At 48.1% G+C, this 17,079-nt stretch overlaps 1 protein-coding gene across 1 annotated transcript; it reads right to left on the bottom strand.

Moving 5' to 3' along the window:
- Window positions 1-1,461: 1,461 nt before the first annotated feature.
- LOC130836580 (cytochrome P450 4F2) lies at window positions 1,462-15,665 on the bottom strand. The gene is made up of 13 exons (XM_057708855.1): window positions 15,660-15,665; window positions 15,024-15,222; window positions 13,050-13,194; window positions 10,666-10,719; window positions 10,445-10,572; window positions 7,367-7,488; window positions 6,277-6,547; window positions 5,201-5,267; window positions 4,890-5,019; window positions 2,480-2,613; window positions 2,319-2,383; window positions 2,051-2,133; window positions 1,462-1,639 (listed from the first exon to the last, which is right to left on the bottom strand). The coding sequence occupies exons 2-13, from the start codon at window positions 15,219-15,221 to the stop codon at window positions 1,462-1,464; spliced, it is 1,575 nt and encodes a 524-aa protein (XP_057564838.1). The 5' UTR covers window position 15,222; window positions 15,660-15,665.
- Window positions 15,666-17,079: the final 1,414 nt, after the last annotated feature.

The following is a 17,079-nucleotide window of genomic DNA, read 5'->3' as shown; positions in this document are numbered from 1 at the left end:
TTATGGATATACCTCATTTTATTTATTCATTCATATGTTAATGGATATTCGAATTGATTCCCAAATATCCAAATTTTGGCAGTTGTGGATAATGCCACTATGAAAAGTCATATTCAAATTTCTGTTTAAACACCTGTTTTCAGTTCTTTTGGGTACATACCTAGGTGTAGGATGGCAGGGTCATACAGTAATTCTAGGTTTAATTTATTGAGGAAACACCAGGCTGTTTTCCACAGTGGCTGCACCATTTTACATTCCCAACGGCAATGTATGAGGATTCCAATTACTCCATATCCTCATCAACACTTGTTGTTTTCCATTGTTATTTATATTCTTGCCATCCTAATGGGTGTGAAGTATCACATTGTGGCATCGATTTGCATTTTCCTAATGACTAATGATGTTGATTATCTTACCATGTGCTTGTTAGTCAGTAAGATAGCATTTTAGAAGGAGATTACATGTAAATATAATCCATTTAGACATAAATTCAAATGTTTCTATGTATAACGATTACCTAGAAATTTAAAATTTGGCAGTATATGTGAGAGAATATGAACGGTGATTACTTTGACACGTTTGGACTATTAATACAAATTTTATTTATTACTTTCTATTATTTGTATTTTCTTCTATGACAAGGTCTCATATGGGGGAAAATAAAAGTATTTTACATAGGAATTCTGAAGGCAAAGAAAAACACTTGTGATTTTCAGCTTAGAATATATTAAATATTTACTCATTATATGCTACAGTGTTTGTTTCTTATTTTGCAATCAGTAAGTCTTCTGGCCCCTGAAAGGCTCTGAGACTAGGACTCTATCCCAGGACACCCCCCCCCACCCCCACAGCCCGAGTGGGGCAAGTCCTGGGGCAGCCGCTGTCCCAGGTGCCGATGAAGTGGCACCGCCCCCCGCCCCACCTCGTCTCAATAATAAGGACCCTCTTGGCCTCCAAATCCTAGAACATCTAGATGAAAATGAAGTCCTGGGTCATGCCTCTCTGAGGGAAATTTTTTTTTGTGTGTTGCAATTCCTAGCTTCTGACCAGCTTCACTTCAAACCCCTTGTAACTATGTAACATGTAACTATGAAGATTTTGAATTTACTGAATCTTTTATTGACAGTTTTCTTCAACAGGAAGTTTCCACATGTCCCAAAACTTAAATATAACTTTTATGACTTTAAAAATTTTAAATTTGAGAAAGTGATGCAAAAAAGACGGGAGAAAATGAACCCTTATTGAGTCCTGGTGCTTACCATATAGAGTAAGTCATTTTGCACATGCTTGCTTATAAGTCTCCACAACATCGCAATAAGGGGGCTACTATTTTTTTTCAAACTCTTTATTGGAATATATTTGCTTTACGATCTTGTACCAGTCTTTGAGGCACACCAAAGTGAATCAGCTGCAAAGTGAGGTGTCTAGGGTTAGGGTGGGTCGCAGGCCAGAGGTGCTGGGTCATTGCTGGCTTGCACTCAGAGGCTCCACCCGCAACCAAAGTCCACCCTCGGCGCGCAGGATCAGCTCCGGCTTCCTGCGCGGCTCCTCCTTGTCCGGCAGGACACGGAAGCGCAGCAGGGTGAGCGCCAGGACCACCTTCATCTCGGTCATGGCGAACGTCTGCCCGATGCAGTTCCTGTGGGCGGGAGTGGGGGCTCTGAATGAGCCCAGCACTTTCACCTGGGCCCCACCGCACCGGGTATCTGGCCCACAACCCCACCCCCACCCACGGGAATACAGGAGGAGGCTAACCGTGGCTGGAACCCCCACGTGGGCTTGCATATCCCCAGAGCCTAGCCCAGACTCCAGGCCTGAACTCAGACCAGCAGACAGGCTAGTAGGGCTCTCAACACACCGCAGACCCCTCCTTGGGCTCACCAGCATCCCCCAGATCCTTACCCACAAGGTCTGGGGGTGGGGGGCAGAGGAAAACTCTGACTATCTTAAGTTTTCCCTCTTCCTGGCCCCCACAACCAAACTTGGAATTTCAGTCCCAGATCCCCACCCACACCACTCCATCCCCAGCTTAGATGCCTGCTGTCCTCACCTGGGCCCTGCTGAGAAGGGAATAAAAGCCAGCGGTGACCTCCCCTTGATGTTTTCTGGGTCAAAGCGGAAGGGGTCATAGACCTGGGGGCAAGACAAGACAGGGCTACTGGGGGATATCTCCCAGGACTTCTGGACCTGGAGAGGTAGATGTGTGTATAATGGGGGGAGGTGATGTCTGATCAGCCAAGCCAGAACCCTGTGCCCCCTCCTGGTCCCCTGAGGGGTGTGGACAAGGATGAGGGACCTGGGCGTGGGGGAGGCAACACCTCAGGGTCTGGCCACACAGATGGGTTGTGGTGGGTCCCAAAAATACTGATGAGGCAGATAACACCTGTGGAAGAGGAGGAACCAGTCAGGACTAGGTCCAACCTGCCTGATGGTCCCCTCTTTCTGATCAGGAGCCTCCTCCCATAGTCACAATTGGCACCTTTGGGGATAACTCGGCCATCTGGGAATACAATGTCCTGGGTAGAGCGGCGGGAGATGACCGAGGCTGGGGAGTGCAACCGCAGACTCTCCTTGATGCACATGGTCAGGAACGGCAACTGGGTCAGGTCGTCCCTAAGGAACCCCCATGACAATTATCCAGGGAGCAAAAACAGAGACAGCCCCCCACCTCCTGCTGCCCCATAACATCCTCTCTGCATATAACAAAATTGCAGATGGATCAAATATCTCCAAACACATTTAGTTGTATACATTAAATATGTACAGCTATTTCTTTGTCCGTCATACCTCAATAAGATAGTATTTTAAAGAGAAAGAAAAGCAATATCACAGAAGTACCAGACAAAGTTTAGGCATATATTTTTAGAAGCTTTTCTAAGCAAAACATAGAAGAGCCAACCATAAAAATGTTTACAAATTTATACAAAAAGAAAATACTCTTTATGGCAAGATAGCAAAATCAAATAGGCAAATGAGTAAGAAACAAAAGATCAGATTCAATGTTTACTCTTATTTATTACAGCACTAGAGATACTAGCGAATGCAATTAGACAGGGGAAAAAGGAAAGTAATGCCATTTGAGATGTGCAAATGGATATGTCATTCTTGGCAGATAGTCATTTTATACTTATAAAACAAGAGAATTCACTGGAAAACTTTTATAAATATTGAAGATATTCCATAAGGGGGCTGACTTTTTTTTTTAATCCCCTTCTTTTTGTGTGGTGATTTAAATTCTTAATAGCGGATACAGTTAAAAAGTTCAATATTGGAAAACCACAAAACACCACACCTATTGCCCAACAGCACTCATTTTCCCTCCTCACAGTATGCCTAGTGATTATTTTTTATGTATCCTTCCAGAGGTACTTCCTCCCATTAAAAAATTAGTGGCATACTACATACTATGTACACTGCAGTATCTTTTTCATGTAACAGTATATCAATCTCTTCTTGTACATCTCTGGGGACTTGTGTCCAAAATAGGGCCTTCCCTACTCTGAAACTATAAATTAATTTCCTATGGTTACCTCTAGAGCCTTTCAGACTCCTTTATTTTTTATTTTAAAGCTTTGATTCATGTATATGTTATTTTCTTATATGACATAAGAGCAGGTTGAATTAACTGTTTTTTCCATGTAGCTCCCCAGTTGTTCCCAATAGTTTTTATTAAATGACCTTTATTTTTCCTATTGTTATTTACTATATTCACTGGGCAAAGAAATTTATGTCCATAAATTATTAGTTTTCCATTGGAAATAGTAGAAGAGATGATGATGATTATATAAAATACCTGAATTAAACTCAGGAAGAAATGTGAATATCTGTATTCCAAATAAACTTATAAATATTCCTCAACCCAGATAGACTGTATGATTCACCATGGCAACAGAGTACCTAGGGTTAATTTAGCAAAAGGTACCTAAGATGTTTCTACTGAAATGTTAGACTCTATTAAAAGCCTACAGTTTATTTATTTAAATATCCAAAAGTGGATATCCATTCCACCTTCTGGGATAGTGTGTGTTAATATTATGAAGTAATCTGTTTTCCACAAGCCAATCATATGTTCAAATAAACCTCCTCCCTCTTTCTCCCCTTCTCCCCACATCACTTCACTTGTGCCTGGCTGTCTTGTTGACCTAACAGCACCTCAAATGCACCCAAATATCTACTGATCATCTTTTGGGGTCTTAGCTGAGGCACTTTTGTTCACCCTCAACTTTCCCTCTCTTACTCTAAACTCTAGTCCTGCCCGTGTACACCAGGAATGTCATGACTTGGGATTATTCTCCATCAGGCTGAGAGTTCCTGGAAGGCAAAGATTGAGTCTGAGTGCTTCCTGAGTCTCCAGGGCACAGAATGGGGCTGGGAAGGATTGGAGATGGCATAGAATTGGGGATAGGAATCAGATCGGCAGTGTTTCCCAAAGCGGGACTGGATGGATGAAGATGCAGGTATTTCTGGACAGGAGTTGAATAACTTTAATCCTCAGATATCCCTGTGAATCCTGGGCTAAGTATTATGAGGAATTAGGGGGTAGGAGAGGAGCAAACACTCAGGCAGCGAAGATGTTTGAAAACATGTGATTTCGGAGAGAAAAGTAAGGGAATGAGGGGGGGAGGTGCACTTAATGAATATGTGCTAAGTGGCATCATCTGCCCTCACACATTGCCACTAATTCTCTCAGAAGTCCAGGTCTTTCATTCCCAGAAGCTTGCAAATCTTCCCCTGCTATCCATGCCAGGTACCAGATCCTGCCCTTGGGATCTTCTCCTATTCCCACTATGCAATAATGACAGAATCCACAAAAAGATTTTCCCTCTTCCCAGCCAGGAGCAGAGCCAATGAGAGGGGCTCAGAAAAAGACCAGGAGGACTTGCACTCACCATTCAATCTCTTTAGGCTCACGGTCCCTCAGGAGCTCTTGCACCTCCTGCCGGCAGCGCTCCTGGTATTCCGGGTGCTTTGCAAGGTTGTACAGGATCCAGGAGAGGCCACTGGCTGTGGTGTCATGGCCTGAGGGGCAGCCAGGAAAGTTTGGGTCTCTGGGCTACTTCAGCACCAGAGGGTGGACAGCACCCTCACAGTAAGGCCCATGGGGAGGACGGGGAGGGATGGGGTGGTCCAGGGTCCACACACCCCGTCCCTGGGATTGAGGGACCCCTCCCCCTGTGTAGTCTCATACTGGGACCCTCACCCCCAAACATGAAGGTGTCAGCTTCAGCTCGGATATCTTCATCTGACAGTCCCTTCCCATCTTCATCCTGGAGAGAAAGCAAGATCCCTGGAATCACACTAGCTCTGAGAGCCCCTAAGCCTAAACTGGGACAGTCTCTGAAGCTCCTTCATCCATCCTGAAACTCAAGCCCACCCTGAACTCCTAGACCTCCTTTGTTCACTCTCAATAGAGGCCCTACCCCACAGGGCTCCCCTTGAGCTCTTTGCCTCCTATGTTTTCCCTAGTGAAAGGAATCAATGACCCATAAATATTTTCATGTTTCTATATGATGCAACTTGGGTTGTAGGATGATTGAGTAGCAACTTGACTTGGAAGCTAGAGGTTGACCATTGCCCCAAAGCCATTTGCTCACACTCTAGGATAGTAAATCTAAAGATGCTTTATCTGTCCTGGAGATATTGAATGGGTTATAAACCCATAGAGTATATAGACTTTGCCTTCTTTCCAAAGAGGATTTGTTTAAGCTTCAGAACAATCTCTTCTCTTCTCTTTCTTTGTCTCCTCTCTCCCTCTCCCTCTCCATCTCCCTCTCCCTTTCCCCCATAGGGAAGAAGGGACAGATGTTTTGTATAAATTCTAAAATTCAAAATCTGGAGATACTTCTCCTGGGATGCAAGCAGGGCTGCATGTAGAGGTAAAAGCATCACGGTGCCCTCAGAGGAATTTGGGATTGGGGAAGCAGGCCTACAATGCTACTCTGGCTACTGTTACTGCTGTAAGTAATAAGTGGGCTGCTTTAACCCAAGGTTCTGTGTATATATATTGATACATACATGCATATATACAGTCTACCTGTGAGGTAGACTAACTTATTAAGTTGGAAGTAGAGTAAAATCTCAGGCCCTTCACAGTTTCAGACTTAGCAGTCCCCTACACGTTGCAATCCACACAGTCATCTGAAAAACTTATCCCTAACCCAACCCTCTCTTCCTCAAGTACCTCACATGGCTCCCCAGTACCCTCTGCATCCTGTCCAAGCCCTTTGATCAAATCAAGGTCTATTCTACTTCTACTCAGAAACCAGAGGAGCACACCTTGCTCAGCAAGAGCACATCAATGAAGTCCAATGTCTTGGTCTTAGCCTTGGCCTTGAGGAAGTCATCAATACCCTCCTTGGGGAGGGTGCGACGCCGCTCCTGGATGATGGCATCTGTGAAGTCATGCACCAGGCGGCAGGCCCTGCGGAAGCGCTGGCCATCCGGGGTGAGGTAGTATATGAAGTCCATGTGCAGGAAGAGCTGCTGTTGCCGTTTCACCACAAGGGCACTGAGCTCCAAAATAGCAGCAATATATTCACTGGGCTTCCTGTAGGATGAGAGCATGCAGGAAGACAACAACAGAAAGCACCTGAAGCCCAGAAGCTGGGAGTTACCTCTCATCAGGAAACTTGAGTCTCAAGAGAGATGGCCCACAGATATAGTGTGGGAGGAGCCAGGAGATGTGACTCTGTAGACTCTTCTCTCCCTCCATCCCATCTCTGTGAGTTGCCTCCATGCCCCAGGCAACCAGAGCACAGCTTAGATATCATGCTTCTCTCCTCTCTCTCCCACCCAGTATCTGCCCCTTTTCCTTCTTAAAATTGTCCACACAGCTCACTTCTTATCCTCTCCCAGCTGGTCAATGGCCCAGCCCCTTTCAGCTGGGCAATGGCCAGACCTTTTCCTCGTCTCCTTACATGCAATGCCAATGTCTCCTACTATCCACTGTCTACATGAAAGTTGGCCTTCGCTCAAGTCAGATGTCCAAGCTCAACTTTGACCAAGAGCCTCATCTGCTCAAACACTTTCCTTGGCTCCCAGGAAACTTCAAATAAAGTTCATATCCTCCTTGTCTGACTTTGGAATGTCCATTAGATATAACCCTGCCCATTCCTCCAATCTTATTTCCACAGTGTCTCCTCACTGTTGCACATACTTTTCTCATCCTACCCCCCTGGCCTTTATCAAACAGTTCTACCTACATGAAAGGATTACTCCTTATCTTTCCCTTTCCCTGTCCTTCAATGCCTAGCTTGGACCCACCTCCTCCAGAAAGGCCCTTCTGATTGCCCTGGTCAGTCCTCCCTCCCCCATCTACTGCCTTGGGTCTATGGCTTATGTTCCCCGGCCCTGGGCTGAGACTCACTCCTGGCAATTGCTGTCAAAACTGAAGACGCATTTCTGCAGACTGTCCAGGGTCATGAGGCTGATGTGTTCAAACATTTCCAGACGAGCGTGGCCCTCTGCGACCAGGCGTTGCCACTTGGCCTGGACAGAGAAGCAGGCAGCGCTGAGGCTGGGGACTGACTCCCTTGAACCCTCCCTAACACCAAACACCAAGATGTACTCCCCCAGACTCTGACTCCTGAGCCCAGGCACCAAACCCCAGGGAGGACCAGGCTTGGATAGGAGTGGAAGCTGTTACTACTAGGGCATGAAGTCCCCATGGTTTGGAGTCAGAAGATCTGGGTTTTTAAATCCTGTCTCTGCCTCGTTAATATGTGTACCCTTGGCCAACTTTTGCATAAAGTAAGGGCTCAATAAATATTAGCATTCTTCATCTTCATTGTTATAAATTGATTAGGAAAATATCCCCTATGCTGAGAGAAGTAGTCCTCCAAGGGCCCTGAGTACTCCTGCACTTTTTTGCTGGGTAAGCCAAAAAATTGCAAGATTCTGACCTTCTTTACCCTGGGCCATCTCAGAGCTATGCTTGTAGGAAACAACCTTGAGGAGTGAGGTAATGTTTCCTCTTGGACACATATCAGGCTTGCTTCTAATTGCTATAAAAATCATAGAGTTCATAAACCTCCTTCCCCTGTAATACAACAAAGTATATGAGCAGGGATCTGTAGAAGCCCATCTCTGTCATTCTCATGGTATTTGGTGCCGTGGTAGAAGAACGAAAACCAACAAGAAACACATGCTGTTTTCTGTGGCAAAAGTAATAAGCTATCTTTTGTTTCTGACCCAGGAGCCTCATGTCTTTGGCAGAATACATGAAACAGTACCAAGCTCACTTGCAGCTTGAGAGTATCAAAAAGTCCCAGGCACTTCACAAAATCTTCACCTCCAGTTCTTCACTAACCTATGTATATATCCAAACTCTTTGCAATGTGATTTTTCAGTAACTTCTATTAGGAGGTGGAGCCTATTTCATCATCCTTTGATTCTGAGCTGGCCTCGGACTTGTTTTGGCCAATAGACTAGTGTGAAAATAATGAGGCGATCATCCCAAATCTAGACCCCAAGGGGCACTGCAGATTCCTCTCAGTCTTTTTGAACCCTGCCTCTGCCATTTGAATCAGTCTGAGATGCTTTTGGAAGAGAGAGAATCACATGAAAGGAAGTCTAGTTGTCCCAGCTGAGGTCATCCTAGATCAGCTTGCAGCCAACCAAGCTCCAAACATGTGAGAGGACTGACTCCAGATCAGTAAAGCTTCCTATCTGTATGGTCAGGCCACCCTAGATAGCTGTCCTCTTATTCTCTGTACAACCCTTGCTTGGCCAGTCCCTGCTTCACCTACACACTATTCATGTGACTGACCTTCCCTCTTAATCATAGAGCCTAATCAGTAAACGCCTACATGCTTGCCCCAGACCCAGATAGTGATTCTTCTAATATTTAGATCAAAATATCTCCATCATGATAGCTTATCAAAGGGGTAGTGAGGAGTGTGCTCCTCTGCTGGTTTCCCTGGTAACTTATGAGTCAACCTGACATCAATTCCCCTACCACTACCTTAAACGCTGGAGAGCCTATTGAGAAAAGGAAAGCCTCCTGCATTGTTGCTGGGAATGTGAATTGATACAGTCACTATGGAAAACAGTATGGAGGTTCCTCAAAAAACCAAGAAACTACCATATGAGCCACCAATCCCACTATTGGGCATATACCTGGAGAAAACTGTAATTCAAAAAGATACATGTACCACAATATTCATTGCAGCACTATTTACAATAGCCAGGACACGGAAGACACCTAAATGTCCATTGAAAGATGAATGGATAAAGAAGATGTAGTACATATATACAATGGAATATTAGCCATAAAAAGGAATGAAATTGAGTTATTTGTAGTGAGGTGGATAGACCTCGAGTCTGTTATACAGAGTGAAGTAAGTCAGAAAGAGAAAAACAAATACCGTATGCTAACACATATATATGGAATCTAAAAAAATGGTACTGATGAACTCAATGGCAGAGGAAGAATAAAGATGCACATGTAGAGAATGGACTTGAGGATGCAGGGCGGTGGGGGGGAAGAAGAAGCTGGGACAAAGTGAAAGAGTAGTATTGACATTTATACAGTACCAAATGTAAAATAGATGGCTAGTGGGAAGCAACTGCCCAACATAGGGAGATCAACTTGATAACTGGTGATGACCTAGAGGGGTAGGATAGGGAACGTGGGAGGGAGGCTCAAAAGGGAGGGGCTATGGGGATATATGTATAAATACAGCTGATTCACTTTGTTGTACAGCAGAAACTGGCACAACAGTGTAAACCTATTATACTCTAATAAAGACGAAAAGAAAAAAAAGACAGAAAAAAATTCCCCTACAACTGGAAACCTCCCACTCTCCACCCCCGTAGGGAAGACTGCTGCTATGTCCTTCCCGCTGTCTGCTGCACATGCTGGGGTGTCACTCCAAGTCCTTGCTTCAGACATGTAAGGTGCCTCTATCCATTAAACCACTGATGTCTCTTTTGCTGACTCCAGCTCTTTCTTCAGTCTTTGGCTTGCAGACCTGTGGGGTGCAGCCCGACACTGTCTGACCCACAGCTGATCACAGATACATGAGTGACCCCATCCACATCCAGAAGAACCAGCCAACTGACTCACAGACTTGCTATCAATACTAAACCCTTATTGTTTTGAAGTGATTTGTTACTCAGGAGTAACTACTACTGGATATTCATCAATATCATCAAACATATCTCAAGATTCCAAGGCTTATGTGAGGGAAACATAGAAACTAACACCTTCTGAGCATTTACTATGTGCCAGGGACATGACTCCATCTTTATCTCAACCACCTTGCAAAGAGAGGGTCACATTATCTTCATTTTATAGCTGAGGGAACTGAGGCTCAGGAAGGAAGAACAATGGCCTCAAGCCACACAGAAGATCCAAAATTTCAGACATCTGGAGTGTCCAGATGGCTCCGAGTCCCCGCTGTGCCCAAGGCTCCAGCTGGGACCCTGGGTTCAAGAGACTCACATGCATGATGTTCACGCTGTCATTGAAAATCTTCATGTAGGGCTTCAGGATGTTGAAGTGGAAGGCGGGTGTCAGCATGCGACGGTGCCTGCTCCACTTGTCACCGGCACTCAGCAGGAGCCCGTCGCCTAGCAGAGACAGCCACAGGGAGTAGGCAAGGGAGGCACCTTCCTCTGAGTCCTCAAGGTTGTCCCCAACCTCCTTCACTCACAGTTACTCACCCAGCCATGGCTTCAAAATCTCGTAGAAGATCACGTCCTTGGGTGCAACAGCAGCTGAGATGAATATGGACAATAAGGAGCCAGGGAGATGGGGAGGGGAAGAATGTTTGCTGGGGGGTTGAGGCTCCCAGTCAGGAATCTGCATTCCCCCTCCAAGTCCAGCATAGCAAGAAAGGGGCTAAGAACACGAGACCCAGGAGGATGGGGAAAGGAAGGGGGTGGTCCAGACCAGGCTGTAGTACAGAGTAGAGCAAAGGTAGAGTCCATAGACATGACTCTATATGCTTAGACACACCTGAACATGACACAACCTGCTCCCACATGCCCTGATGTGGTTCCTACTCAGTCCAACATGTTCTAAACACCCAAGCATAGCACAGCACTCAGCAAAATGCTTTTACAGGGACCTAGGACACCGCATCTAGCCCAGCACTCTGATCTCTCCTGTGACATCTGACAGAGCCCCATGGTTTAACATGTTTTGACAAGGCCCCAACATGCATGACAGAACCTGACATGACACAACATGTTCTGGCATTGACCTGAAGAAAATCTGACATGACCTCAGTGTGCCCAGCTGGGCTCCAGAGAGGACCTAAATACACTGATGTCACAGACCTGAACCAAGCAAAACCCAGACATACCTTAAGCCCTGTGTCAGACAAGACTCACATAAAGTCTCAGGCATTTCTCAGACTGACCTTGAGTCCCAGACCTCAGACAACCCCAAATGTGGCCCAGGAGTTATTAAGGGGAGAACCAGACAATCTCTCATGGCATCTCAGACAAGAACCAGAAAGACCCCAAGATGTGTTCAAGGTTCTTTGCCACAGCTGAGCCCCAGACATGAATGAGACCATCTCCGCTTGAGCTCAGGTGCAAATGTATACCAGGTGTCATCAGGTAAAACATACACCAGCTGTAACCAGAATCCAGGCAGAAACATAAACATGACCAGACACGGCCATGCAGCAGACATTGCACAGAGATGACTGGAAGTCAGGCAGGGGGAGTCCAGGTGAGAGAGGGGCAGTGGTATCTCTACCACAGCCCCCTCTATCTGCACCCTGGACACCTGCCCACCTGGAGGCAACACAGAGACCATGGCAGTGGGCAAGCTGTGGCCAGGGAGGAGTCTACCTGGAGCAAAGAGCACAGGCTTGATGCAAGTGGGGTGGAAGATGTGAGTGACCATATGCCAGGGCCCTACCCACCAGCAGCACACATCCCCGTAGGTGCTGGCCAGGCCCCATGTGTACAGGAGACCTTCCTCCGTGCTCTGAATCTGGAGAAGAGCAAAAAGGACCCAATTCACACTCTTCTAGGTTGCCAGAGGGAAGGACTTGCAGAGAAGTGATCCACACCTGAGCCTATGAATCACCTCCGGCAGCTGTACCTCTGTCCTCAGAACTAAAAGATGAAGACATATTTCTGATAACATTGTTTAAGACCTGGATCCAGCTGGGCCTGAAGACACTCTCTTTGGAGTTTACAGTCAATTGATTCCCTTTCTTTGCTTAGATCATAGAGGGTTGCATTTCTACTACTAACAGCTGAAAGAGACTTCAGTAGCCAGATGGAGCCAGGACCTTTCCAGAGTCACCTAGCATTCTCGTGTTGGAGCCACGGTCTCTGTCAGGTGTTGCCCATTTCCCTGCTTGCCTGGTCTGTCTGGGGATGGGAGGGGCAGAAGGCAAGGGAAGGGAACCAGGGTGGGGTGGAGTCTCCTGAGGGAGATTCCTGAGGACTGAAGAAGGTGGACGCTGAATAGAAGTGGCCAAGCTGCAGGATAGGGTCAAAGAAACCAAACCACCAGAGAGGTAGATGTCATGGAAATAGCAGCCCAGATCTTCTCACCAGCCACAAGTTTTCATTGCTCTGGGCCTGGGGATGGGTGGGACTGAGGGCAGGCCTGGCAGGGGCCTGGGATACTATGAACACCCATTGCATCACTCTATCTTCTGCTTTAAAAAATTTCTCCTCATCTCTTCAGACCCAGTGCCAGCAACTCCTCCTCCAGGAAGTCTTCCAGCATGCCCCAGCAGAAAACTTTGCTTCTTCTCTCGTTGCCACAGTCCATCTCTTTCTGTCCAATTCCTGAACAACCACACCAGGTCCAGGGTCTCTCTATTCAGATCTGTGTCCTCAAGATTGGGGATGTCCTTCACCCAGAACACCAGGATGGGGTGCAGAAGGCAATGGAAGGAGGGAGGAGGCATTGAGATGGGGGCTGGTGAATACATGAAGGAAAGAGGAAGATGGCTGAGATAGAAGATGGGAGGAGGGATGAGATCCTGTAGGAGCCACAAAGAAGCTTGGCAGGGAGTGGCTGGGAGCCCTCAGATGTGCCACCACACCCACCACCACAAGCTTTGCAAGGGTACCTGAGGCACTGATGACATTCCGGATCGTGTCAGGGTGGCAGAGAATGACCAGGGGGGTGATGGGGCCCAACCAGACCATGTATCCCTGGGGGTAGTTGGCCACCAGCTGAGTTAAATCCCTCAAGCCCTGCTCTGTGGGTGGCACCTGCAAGCAAGGTAACAGCCATCACTCACCAGAAGGAGCTGCGGCAGCGAACAACGTGTCAGATTCTGCACAGATGGAGGGAATGTCTGCTTCCACCTGCTCCTTCCCCCGGGGGTGGAAGGGGCTGGGGGCCTCTCCGAGTACCAATGGTGCATCCCAGGGCATAAGTGGAAGACAGGCTCTCTGCCCACAGGGAGGGTGACCTTGGCTTGAGAAGACAATTTTTTTTTTGTCCTGGGAGTGGTCCCAGCCCCAGGGGTGACCACAGGAGGAGATCCCCAGTGGGAAGGTTTGTGGGTAGCAGGGTGGCCTCAGGAGTTGTCCTTGGGTTTTGGTCCCACATCCTTTCATATTCTGGCCGGTCCGCACTGCCTCCCAGTTCCTTGCATGGTAAAGATTCTGCAGACCTGGGACCTTCCAGCCCTGGCCAAACCCAAAGGGCAGGTGTGAACTCTGCCCATCAATCAGGAGAGCAGCTCTGACCTATGAACCCCCTCTGCTGGCCACACTCTGTGCAGAGGGCATCCCATCTATTTCTCTGCAAGCGTTGGGCATACCTGTCAATTGTGCCGTATACAAATGAAGAAACTGAGGCCACATTCCCCCAAAGGGAAAGAAGGGCTGGGGGCCTCCTGGTGAAGCATCCTCTCTCTCAGGATGTCCCATTCAAACCTGACAAATAACCCCAGGTGCTCTAGGCAGGTGAACATAAATCATTTTCACCTTCGTGACTTGCTTCCCCCTCCCGAAGAACCTTGATGTGAGGATGCAAAGCACTAGGTGAGATTGGTCTAGAGAGGGAGAGTGATTCAGCTGAAGTCACACAGAAAGAGGGGCTGGAGAAAGGAAAAGTGACCAAGACCAACCCCCATGGCTGAGTCCTTGGAGGGGAAGGCAGAACTTTATAACATTCCTGCTATAACTTTGTAACATTCCTGCTGCTTCCAGGACTTGCTGAGACTATTTCAAGACCTAGAATCTCAGCAAATTTTCACGGTTTCGGAATACCCTCTTTCTGAACTCTGCCTTAATGAACAGTGATTGCGGTAAGTCCTCTCCCAAGTTGTAGTTCTTGTCCCAGGCAGGAAAGGGAAGCTGTCTGGGAGATGGGAGGAGTTGGATACCCATCACTTTGACCTTGACTGGGGAGGTGATGGCAATGCCTACTATATGCCAGCCCTGGACTGGGCACTGTAGTGTCTGCTCCCCAGAACTATCATCAAATTGCAAAGAAGGTTAATAAGTAATTGGACAATCGGTTGTTTAATTAATCACGAGCAGGGCCAAGTCAAAAGTCAAAGCCTGGGGCACAAGGTAGGTGGGCGTGGAGTATAGGGAGGTATTAGAAGGCTTCTGAAAGAGGAAGTGAGTGGCCAACTTTATCCAGATTGGGCAAGGGGCCCATTGGGACATAGATAAGAGGAATGGGTCCTGGGAAGGGGAGGGGGTGGGTAGTTGTGCACCTGTAGGTGGGAATGGGGAGGTGACAGCTATTTCCTGTGGGGCAGTTGTAGCCCAGAATGAGAAGACACAAGAACATGGGCCACATGCAGGGCACCACCCTGGACAGCGCACCTTATCAGGTGCACTAATGTGAGGAATATAGGCAGGAAATGGACCCCAAAGCAGGCTAGGGGTGGAAGGAGAGGATGTGGGAAAGGTCTCAATGGCAAAGCAGAGGAATGAATGAGCAAGGAAAGAGGGGGCTTCTCGGCCTCCCTGCCTTCTCTGCTGTCCTAGATCACAGCCCAAACCCTGCGCCCCATTCCTGGCCCCTCAGGAAGTCCATCCACCCTGATCCCCAGACCCATCCTGCTGCCCACACTCACCAGGCCCAGGTGACCCCAAAACCAGTTCAGTTTTGGGGGCTGTGGGAAACGTCGGAGGCGGCGAGAGTTGCTGTAGGAGGTGTAGGTCAAGGTCAGGATGCGGGCCAGGAGCCAGGAGGCCCCGACCAGCAGCAGCAGCAGCCACGGGGAGGCGGCCAGGGACCCAAGTCCCAGCCAGGACAGGCTCAGCTGCAGCATCCTGCAGGGCAGACGGGGTGGAGGGTGAGCTCCTGAGGGTGAGGAAAGGGGCAGTGATGGTGAGCTGTGCAGCAGAGACACAGAGAGGGAGAGGACCAAGGGAGTGAGGGGCAGAGAAGGTGAGTGCTGAGGACAGGGCAAGAAGGGCTCAGAGAGGAGCAGACAGGGGCTCAGAGAGGGAAGGGAGACCCAGAAAAGTTCAGAGGAAGAGGGAGAGACAGAGACAGACAGACACACACACACGCACAAAACACACACACACACACAAAACACACACACACACACACACACACACACATGCAGTGTGTGTGTGTTAGTTACCCACTGGTATCCACTCATCTCCCAGGCCAGCTCATTCCCTGGAGCAGTCCTACCTTGGGCAGTAGCCTTCCCCTCCCCAGGCCAGGACCCCCAGCCCTTGGATCCCCAGGCTGGCACCTTCTGTCAAGAGTGTCTTTTCCCACACAATCTCCTCTCCCCTCCTCCTGGGAAAGCTTTTCCTGGCCACTGATCTAGAGGAAGCTGCCAGGGCCTGGGCAGAGCCTGCCAATCCCTGCAGCCTGCTTAACTCCTCCCTACCTGGAAGCTGCCCAAGTGCAGTGTGAGGGCTGTGAACCAGTTCAGGGTCACAGCATGGATGCTGGATCCTTAGGACTCAGCGCCTCCCCGTGGGCAAATTGTGGGGCAGGCAGAGATGATTCTGGGCCCCTAAGGGTCCAGCTATCACTGGTCTTTGAAGCACAGGGTACAGCAGGTAAAGCATGAACATTCAAGTTCCAGGTGAGCAGGGCCCAGCTCAGCCTTCTCCCAAATCATCTCCAAGGCTCCTCTCCACCCATGGGCTAGGAGGGCATTATTTCTTGGTACAGAATCAGGAAGCTCAGAGACATGAAGCCTCTGGCCTCTGGAGCACACAGCCTGGCAGGAGTTCAAATCCTTCCTCCAAGCAGCCCAGGGCCTGGATTGAGACATGACTGCTGGGAGCAGGAAAAGAGAAACCAACCTTGCTGGGGATGACCTGCATCAGACTCAGGGAATAAAGGACCCAATTGGAAGAGGGCACCTCGAGGCATGAGGGGTAAGGCTATGTGGGGCTGAGAGGGAACAGGATCCAGACGGGGAGGGGAGAGCTGGGAGATCCTGAGTAGGCAGCCTTACTGTGACTGTGGGCTGTTCCAACCCTCTCTGGGCTCAGTCTTCCCATCTGGCAAGTGGGATGTTGGATGAGAGACTGAGAGGGGGACCAAGGAGAGTTCCACAGGAAGATGGGAAGGATCTGGAGCCCCCAAAAAGTTGGAATGAAGGAAAAGTGCTGGCAACTAGTACTTGTGCTACTGTGTGGCAGTACTCAACATATAGTAAGCCTACTCTATGCAAACAACTGTATGGAAAGAGTGCCTACTCTGGGTTGGGTACCTCAAAAAGCATGCCTAAAGTGTGTGAGAAACTCTACATAAAACGTTCCTACTATGTGTCAGGTGCTCTATGTAAAATACATCTACGGTGTGCCAAGTACTCTGCATAGTCCTGTCTACTGTATGCCAGGTGTTCTACATAAAGCGTGCCTGCTGTGTGCTGGGTAATCTATGTAAAGCATACCTGCTGTGTGACAGGTGCTCTATATAATATAAAACTACTCTGTTCCAAGTACTTTACATAAAGCATGCAGACTATATGCTAGATACTCTACAGGAAATGTACCTACTACAACCTGGTTACTCGAAACAAATCCTGTCTGTTGTGTCCCAGGTGTTCTACATAAAGCATGCTTACTGAGTGCCAGACATACTACACAAAGAATGTCTACTATGTGCTGGGTCAAGTATCGTGCCTGCTCTGTGCCAGTACTGTACATAAA

Source organism: Hippopotamus amphibius, chromosome 15 (assembly GCF_030028045.1).
Source record: "Hippopotamus amphibius kiboko isolate mHipAmp2 chromosome 15, mHipAmp2.hap2, whole genome shotgun sequence".
Classification (NCBI taxonomy): domain Eukaryota; kingdom Metazoa; phylum Chordata; class Mammalia; order Artiodactyla; family Hippopotamidae; genus Hippopotamus; species Hippopotamus amphibius.
The sequence above is the reverse complement of the archived record's forward strand: the minus strand, read 5'-3'. Positions and strand labels throughout refer to the sequence as shown.

Bases quoted from the DNA above. Each gene is read 5' to 3' on its own strand.
- LOC130836580 (XM_057708855.1), bottom strand. From the start codon at position 15,221: ATGCTGCAGCTGAGCCTGTCCTGGCTGGGACTTGGGTCCCTGGCCGCC. The intron at 13,195-15,023 runs GTGAGTGTGGGC...CCTTGCTTGCAG, and splicing joins TTTGGGGTCACCTGGGCCTG to GTGCCACCCACAGAGCAGGG. The intron at 2,614-4,889 runs GTGAGTGCAAGT...GGGGTTCCTTAG, and splicing joins GAGCCTAAAGAGATTGAATG to GGACGACCTGACCCAGTTGC.